This window comes from Ciona intestinalis, unplaced genomic scaffold (assembly GCF_000224145.3).
Source record: "Ciona intestinalis unplaced genomic scaffold, KH HT001121.1, whole genome shotgun sequence".
NCBI lineage: Eukaryota > Metazoa > Chordata > Ascidiacea > Phlebobranchia > Cionidae > Ciona > Ciona intestinalis.
The window spans coordinates 30,960-39,663 of record NW_004191442.1 but is presented as its reverse complement, the minus strand read 5'-3'; the positions used below and the strand labels follow the sequence as shown (position 1 = coordinate 39,663).

Below are 8,704 nucleotides of genomic sequence, written 5' to 3'. Positions count from 1 at the left end.
CATACACTTGTGCCTGCTTACAAGTTACACGTATGTAACTTTGTGGGTGATTGTTTTTATCTTTATGGCTGATATTTTGGACAACCCATTAATGACCACTGGGGCTGAGCAATTGCCGTTAAGTGTCTTGCCCAAGGACACATACGACCACAATGGTAGCAGCGACAAGCTTTGAGCCGAAATTTTTGTATGATTGGGACAAAAGTGTTCTTGCTGTATTTGTAAATATAAAGAAATCTTATAACATATATAGAAATTGTGTAAAAAGTATAGATATACTATAAAATGTATTGAAATCTTATAAAATGTATAAAACCCCTATAAAACGTCACAAAATGGAAAAAAAGCCAGGTCAAGAAAACTATAAAGCATAAAAAAAAACACAAATTTAAAAAAAAATACAACAAAAAAATAAAAAATCTATTTAAATTCTACGTAGAACTCACAGCCAATGAATGTGTTGCTGGATTTTTGATCAAATTTTGTTTCGTTTTTCTTTTTTTTCCCCCTACTTCTTCATATGGAAGACTTCGTTCTAATTGGTCGAGAAGATATTCAATCGACGAATCACGGAGCTGGTCACGGCCCAACTGCGTCCAACAGGAAATGACATCGCTGAAAAAAAAATTCTTTTTCTGTTAAAATCAGAAAAAAAAAAAATTTTGTTTTATTTTTATAGAAATGTAAGAAGTTAAATCAAACATTTTTGAAAATTAAACAATTTCATACAATGTATTTTAAATTTTTTTAAATCTTTTAAAGTTTGATTTATTTTAATAATTTCAATTGATTAAAATTTGAAATAAATGAAAAAAGGATTTTACAGTTTTTACAGTTGCATCATAAGAACAATGTTTTATTTTAAACTAATATTAGTTATTTTAATATACTGTTACAAAAAAAAACTATTTAACCGTTACTTTAAAAAAAAGAATGGTTTAATTGTTTAAGTAACAATTAATTTTTTAATAGAATTATTTTTTGCAGAAAAATTAACACTAACTTTGAGAATGGTGGCGAATGACAAAGTAATGAGTGAATGACTTGGTGTAGATGATGCCGAGACAAATGGATGAGAATTTGGAGTGCTCCTGACCTCGTGTGGCCATCCTCAGAGAGTGTAGATAACTTGGGGAGAAGTTGTGACATTATCATGTCAACCTGGTGATGACATAGGGTTAGTTGGGGGAATGTGAGAGAAATTTAAGAAGAAAGGAGAGGAGAATGTGGAAAAAAGGAGAGGAGAATGTGGAAAAAAGGAGAGAAATGTGAATTTGAGAGAAATGTGGGAAAAAGGATAAAAGTGAAAATAAGAAAACTATAAGAAAAAAGAAGGGAAATGTGAAGAAAAAAATAGAAAAAGGTTGTTAACAATAAGAGAGAAAAGTGAATTTGAGAGAAACGTGAGAAAGAGGGATGAAGTATAGGTAAGAAAGAAGTGGTTATGAGAGAATTTTAGAAAAAAAAGTAATCGTGAGAAAAATGATAGAAAAAAGAAAACAAAGAAAAACAATAGGAACATATAATGATAAAAATACATAAAAGACAGTACAAATAAAAAAACGTTACTTTTGCAATTGTGAAAAAAATTGTAAAATAAATACAAAAAAAAAATTAATAGAGAAAAAAAAAAAAAAATTGATAATCTCACCTTTTCCACAAAGACTGGACCCCTGGTTTCAAATATATGATGAAGAACTAAACACGCCCCGTTCGCTGATGTGTGTTGTGGCCAGGTGATGGCATCAAAGAGCACATATGTTAAAGACCCAGGGTAGAAATGGGTGGAGTCGGACGAAACTTTTAAACACACCATCTGGAGGGGGTAAATGTTAGTGTATGTTTGGGGGGGGTGTGTGAATGTTCATACACCTCATGCCCACTTAGGATTTACAATATATATAACTTTGTTAAGTTATATATATATGCACGGATATATATATAACTATATAACACAGGTATAACTATATATATAGTAACACAGGTATAACTATATATACTATATATATATAACTTAACTTAGTTAGTGTTAAGTTATATATATATGCACGGAAATGAAATAGTGTAACTTATTTATCCTCGCATGTCAATATAACACGGGTGTTCTGTTTCATACACCTTGTGCCTGCTTACAAGTTACCACATATGTAACTTTGTGGTGACTGTTTTGTTCTTCTATATGGCTGACAATTTAGACAACCCATAAGTGACCACTGGGTTAGAGCAATTTTACCACATATAAAACTTTGTAATTAAAACTGATAAAACTTTAGAAAACGAAGGTTTAATCTACCTTTGCGAGTTCTGACATCCCTTCATACATAATCTGTGTATCTGAGTTGGTTAACTTTGTTTCTAGTGTTTCTATTTCTTCAACTGAGGACCGACATGATTTATCATTCATGCCTGTAAGGTGGGTACTGTTAACTATTGTAGTGACAATTTGTTTTGGTCTATATGGGTAGGGTCCTACAGTGTGGAATGTTGAGTGTTTAAATTTAAGTCAGAGTTGGCCAATTACCCCAACATTGTATATGCACATTCTATTCTATACTAGTGGGGTCCTACAGTGTGGCATGCCATGAGACCTGGGATTTAGGTCAGAGTTGGCCCATTACCCTAACATTGTATATGCACATTCTATTCTATATGGGTGAGGTCCTACAGTGAGGCATGTCATGGGACCTGGGATTTAGGTCAGAGTTGGCCCACTACCCCAACATTGTATATGCACATTCTATTCTATACTGGTGGGGTCCTACAGTGTGGCATGCCATGAGACCTGGGATTTAGGTCAGAGTTGGCCCATTGTCCCAACATTTAACATGCATTCTATTCTATATGGGTGAGGTCCTACAGTGTGGCATGCCATGGGACCTGGGATTTAGGTCAGAGTTGGCCCATTACTCCAATATTGTACATGCGCATTCTATAAAATATACCGTTCAACATAATTAAGTTACCGTTGTATTTGTTGATGATCATTATAATGATGCGGACACAGAGAAGAGCTTCTAGTCTAACATCCGGATCAGGATCAGAGCAACAAGGAATCAATCTTCCTAGAAGTGATCCTAGATGGTGGAGGCTACTGTTGGACTGTAGGAGAGAGGTGGTGAGAAGAAGTTAGGTGAGAGAGGTAGAGAAGAAGGTGGGTGAGAGAGTTGAGAAGAAGGTGGGTGAGAGAGTTGAGAAGAAGGTGGGTGAGAGAGGTGGAGAAGAAAGTGGGTGAGAGAGGGAGAGAAGAAGGTGGGTGAGAGAGGTAAAGAAGAAGGTGGGTGAGAGAGTAGAGAAAAAGGTGAGTGAAAAAGGTAGAGAAGAAGAAAGAATAACAAATTTCACATTACCTCTGATATAATGAGAACGTTGTAATACGTGATGAATATGAATCCAATAATTTCAATCGAACGTTGACGTTCATGCTGTTTCTCAGAGATCAGGAAACTCTCAAGTTGCTAAAAAATATAACGATTGGTTGGGCATGCCTCAGACCTGGAATCTAGGTCTTTCTATTACCCTAACCTTCAGGGTGCTACTATCTATAACCCACTGAGATTTTCAGTGAGGCACACCTGAGACCTGGGATGTAGGTCTATTACCCCAACACCCAGGGTACTACTATCTATACCCCACTGAGGCAGTTTATATACACCTAATATTGTGGATTCTATTCTATAAGGTCTTCAGTGAGGCACACCTGAGATCTGGGATGTAGGCTTATTGGTCCCAGTCTATTCTATTCTATGAGGGTGAGGTCTTCAGTGAGGCACACCTGAGATCTGGGATGTGGGCTTATTGGTCCCAGTCTATTCTATTCTATGAGGGTGAGGTCTTCAGTCAGGCACACCTGAGACCTGGGATGTAGGTATGTTACACCATTACCCCAAAACAAAGGGTACTAAAATTTAGACGCCACTGAGGCAGTTTATAGACACTCCATAATAAACACAACATTTACCTTAAAAATTGCGAAAAGTCCATGAGAATTTTTTCTTTTCTTTAAAATTTCCTTCATTAATTCAACAAGTTTTTCGGAACAATTTGCCTAAAATAAAAAAAATCTTTAAATTTGGGTCATATTTTTATATATTTTTTTCAATACAAACATTATAAGCCATATATATGATGCAACTATCTGCATTTTGAGTGTATCAGTTTAAAAAAAAACAATGTTTAATAATGTTAGAAGTTAAAATGGCATTTAGACATTTAATCTTGAAATTGACCAAAAAACTAAAAAAAAACGAGCAGAAAATTTAATACAGTAAGGATGTGGTGCTACAAAATGTAACATTTGTTAATTTATTGGTAAGACTTGATTTTTGTCTGTTACATATTCGTAGCACCAGATCCTTACTTTATTTCTTTACACAAGTATAGTTCAACTCTATGAGCACCAGATCAGGGTCAGATTCACAGAATTTTTTCCAGTTACAACAAAAAAAATATTTTGTAATTTTTTAGAGTGATTCCAGAAAATTTTAAAAAGGGTAAAAATTTAGGGGGCTGTACCTGTAGAAGCTCTGTAGCATCATCTGGTGGGGAAGCTATCACATGAGTGATACATTGCGTCAACAACGAGGCAATGTCTTCATCACGCATTGGGGGTTCTAGTTTACTATAGTGAAGAGGGGTTAAGAAAATTTTGATGAATGAATTCAACTTATGTGTTCACGCATGGTAGGGTAAATGTAAACACTGTCTTAATAAATATAATTTAGAAAAATTGTATAACTATAGTACTGTGGGGTAAGATGGAACACCTTTAGCACATAATATCCAAGTATACTCAATACTGATGGTGTTTTAAACAATTAACAACAGTTTATGAAAGTCCTGAAGATACAGTTTTATAATTCTTTTTTTTGTTTACTACCAAAATGGGACGAGAAAATGGAATGAAAATGTGTCCTAACTCTTCCCACCCTACTATATATTATTTTGTAGTACAAAATAAATAAAAGAAATAAATATAAAAAAGATACATCAGAGAAGCTGCAGCCTCAAATATTGCAGATTTAAGTTTGCTTGGTTTGTTTCCAGCTTCTCGTAAATATGCCATTAATTTCCACAAGAGGTCCTCGCGAGCAGAAAATACGTATTTGGATCGACTCTCACTCGAAGCAAGTCGGTCAGGTGCGACAGATTGCGCAATCAGATCGACAGCGGACACAAGGTCTACTTTGATGGCGGGGATCTATGGTTTTTGAAATTCGTAAAAAAAGAAGTTCGTAAAAATTTTTTTTTTAAATAAAATAGGTGAACCGTAATTGCAAGGATCTAAAGTTAGGAAGATCGTAAAAAAAATATATATAGTTTTTTAAAAATTAAATTTATATTTTTGTTAAAAACTGGTGCTGGATTTCTGTTTAATGACAAACTACTTTTTAAATCTTAACTGTAATTATCAAATCGCTATTTTCAATTAAACAACAGTGGAATAAAACCATAAACAATTAAACCTAAATTAAAAAATCAATAAAATGTTGTTAAAAAAAATGTTTAGAAAAAAATTGTTTAGAAAAGTCACCTTAAGTCCTTTAAACAGAGGTGTTAAAGTTTTTACGATGATGGTTTCAATTCTTGATGTAATTAGATCAGTTGGAGCAAACAATGCAATGTATCCGAAACATAAACTAACTGTTCCCTTCATGTTTGCGACTTCGGTCAGTGACCGGTCACTCTGTAAGTGAATGAATGTAACTTACTTTATCCTCGCGTTGCCGGAAAATGACAGTTGTTATAACACGGGTGTTCTGTTTCATACACCTCGTGCCAGCTTCTGAGTTACCATGCATGTTACTTTGTTGGTGATGTTTTGGAGAAAATTTTTCATTTTCTTATATATGGCTATGATTTGGAAAACTCCTTAGTGACCACTGGGTTAGCAATTGCCGCTAAGTGTCTTGCCCAAGGACATATACGCCCAAAATAGTAGCAGCGAAGAGCCTTGAACCCATTACCTCTGGGTTAAAGGCAGGAGTACCAATCAACTGTTCTAATAGCTTCATCAACGACTGTGGCCAGCCAATCATGAAAAAGTCACTCAAGTTCCCACCCTTGAGAATATAAATGACCAAACCAACCAAAAATCATGCTTGCTTATCCACACACTGCAACAGCTTCAGCAGCTCGAAAGCGAGCATATGGCCAAACTAACCTTGAATAAATTAAGGTACGAAGAATCTTTTTTGTTGATGTTTAACTTTGTAAAGTCAAGTAGTTTCTGTAGTGTGAGATCTAAATGTGAAGACGCACAATAACCAACACATACACCAGCCCCCTGGATAGTTAATATAAATGGTTGTATTCATAGCGTGTTCATAGTGTATACCGTTTTTTACAGAGTGTTTATAGCAGTTTTTTAGCAATTTTTTGGCAATTGTATAGCGTTTTATAGCGTTTTTTTAGCATTTTTATAGCGTGTTTATAGCATTTTTATAGCGAAAAAATAATTTAAAAAACGGCAAAAATATTGTGAAAAAATAGGAAAACATTAAAATTTTAACAAAATATTTTTTACTTCTCTTTCTAATTGATTGCAGTGTTGCACAGTTGTGAACAGTGTTGCCAGATAGGATTCAACAAATTCTTTGTTGGTTGATTTACGTAGGATGATGCCAAGACATTTGTAGGAAAAATTCTGGGAATGGAAACACTGCTTAAGTGTCTTGTTGCATTTTTTATTGTTTGAAAATCAAATAAATAATTTTTTATTTAGAAAAACAAATGAATACTCTTTAGTTGGAAAACAAATTTTTATTTGAAATCGAAAACAGAAAAGACAGAATATAGCGACAAAAGAACAGTTGTTAAAACACATTTACAGTTAAAAACCTATTTACAATTAATTGGAAGAAAATAGGCGTGGTCGCTACACCTAGCAGACAGACAGGCCATTTGTTTTAATTAACTTAAACTTCTAATAGAAACAAAAGTGTGCGTAAAGACAAAACCCGTACAATATTATCCACACTTACCTTATAAGGAAGTCTTTCTTCTCCATCATAAAGGGGCCATTGTGATGTCATAGACTGACCAGCGAGGGACGTCCAATGTTCGTCATCAATCGCATCCAAAGATTTCGACAAAAACTGGAAAATTTAAGTTTTACAAATAAACTAAATTAAAATAAATAAGTTGAAATACATAATTTAATAATAATAGATAAGTTGAAAGTTGAAATACATAATTTAAATTTAAATAAATATATATATATATTTAAAAAAAACAAGTAGAGTTATTGAATGAATGTAACCTATTTATCTTCGCATGGTAGTGCAAGTACCGATGTTATAACACAGGTGTTCTGTTTCCCACACCTCATGCTTGCTTACGAGTTACCACAAGTAAAAAATAGGACTATTTTGTAACTTTAAATTTTTCCATTTTTTGTATACAACTGATTTGTTAAAACATATAACATTTGTAAAATATAATTAGAACAAGAAAACCCACCTTAAGTAATACCTCTTCCCATGCTTTTTGGGGCCATGTTTCACCTTCTTCATTTTCTAAAAGATATTTAATGAAAAAAAAACATTTCTAAATATGCAATATTTCTAAATTAATAAATATTTCCAAATAAAAAAATATTTCTATGATGAAAAATATGTTTTTAATGTAGAAACCCGATGTTTTTTAATGATTTAGTAAAATCCAGTAACCGAACATTAATTTTTTTAAGTATTAATTAATATATAGTAGGGTGAGGTAAGACAGAAGACTTTTAGCACATAAAATCCAAATATCCTGACCGTTTTTTAAACATTTAACAACGGTCTATGGGAGTCGTGAGGATACAGTTTTAGATTTTGTTCTTTTTTTACCACCAAATGGAACGATAAAATAGAATAAAAAAGTGTCCCTTCCCTTCCCTACTATAAACTAAAAAACATATCTATTATAGCAGCCTCACAGTTTTTTTTAAAGTTTGGTAAAATTTTTGAGTAAATTTTTCAACGATTTTGTAAAATTTTCAATAAATTTGTAAAATTTTTATTAATTTTGTAAAATGTTTAACGTTTAAATATTCAAATTATTCTTTAACCAAGTCAAATTTAAAACAAGACCCTTACCGTCAATAAATTGAATCATTTTTGGAATAATTGCCGCCCATATGTCCACTAGGTGGTCATGAATGTTGGGAGCAAAGTTGAGTAGAAGACTCAACACCGACCTCGAGTGACAGCGAGCAGCCAGAGGTTGCGACAGAAAAACCAAAAGCCGAGAAAATAGACTTGAAGCAGAAGGAATGTTGACTGCAAAATAATTTCATCTATTTTTTTTTACCTAAATGAATGTAACTTGCTTTATCCTCGTGTGGTGGGAAAACGACAGTGGGTATAACACGGGCGTTCTGTTTTTATACACCTCATGCCAGCTTACCAGTTACCAAGTATGTTACTTTCTAGGTAATTATTTTGGGAGAGTTATTTCTTCTTTTATGTGTAGCTGATAATTTATAAAACCCATTAGTGACCACTGGGTCGGAGCAATTGTCGTTAAGTGTCTTGCCCAAGAACACATACGCCCACAATTGTAATAGCAAAATAAATGAACTTTTTTTAAAATGAAAAATATTTTTCAAAAACTCACCTGTCTCGCTGTAATTAATATTAAAATCGTCAGAATTATTTTCCCGTTTCTTTTCAGCAATAAACGACAACGAACGACACAAAACTCCAACAGAATTCGTGTTTGC

The 8,704-nt window shown here is 33.4% G+C and overlaps 1 protein-coding gene across 1 annotated transcript; it reads right to left on the bottom strand.

The window, feature by feature from the left end:
• Positions 1-421: 421 nt before the first annotated feature.
• Positions 422-8,698, bottom strand: LOC100179514 (maestro heat-like repeat-containing protein family member 1). Its single transcript, XM_018817096.2, has 16 exons — positions 8,599-8,698; positions 8,079-8,261; positions 7,459-7,514; positions 6,981-7,094; positions 6,524-6,643; positions 6,161-6,283; positions 5,531-5,683; positions 4,986-5,197; positions 4,513-4,618; positions 3,959-4,045; positions 3,348-3,455; positions 2,964-3,099; positions 2,294-2,406; positions 1,652-1,816; positions 1,004-1,161; positions 422-615 (listed from the first exon to the last, which is right to left on the bottom strand). Exons 2-16 carry the CDS (start codon positions 8,095-8,097, stop codon positions 432-434), a joined length of 1,854 nt encoding a protein of 617 aa, XP_018672641.2. The 5' UTR covers positions 8,098-8,261; positions 8,599-8,698; the 3' UTR covers positions 422-431.
• Positions 8,699-8,704: the final 6 nt, after the last annotated feature.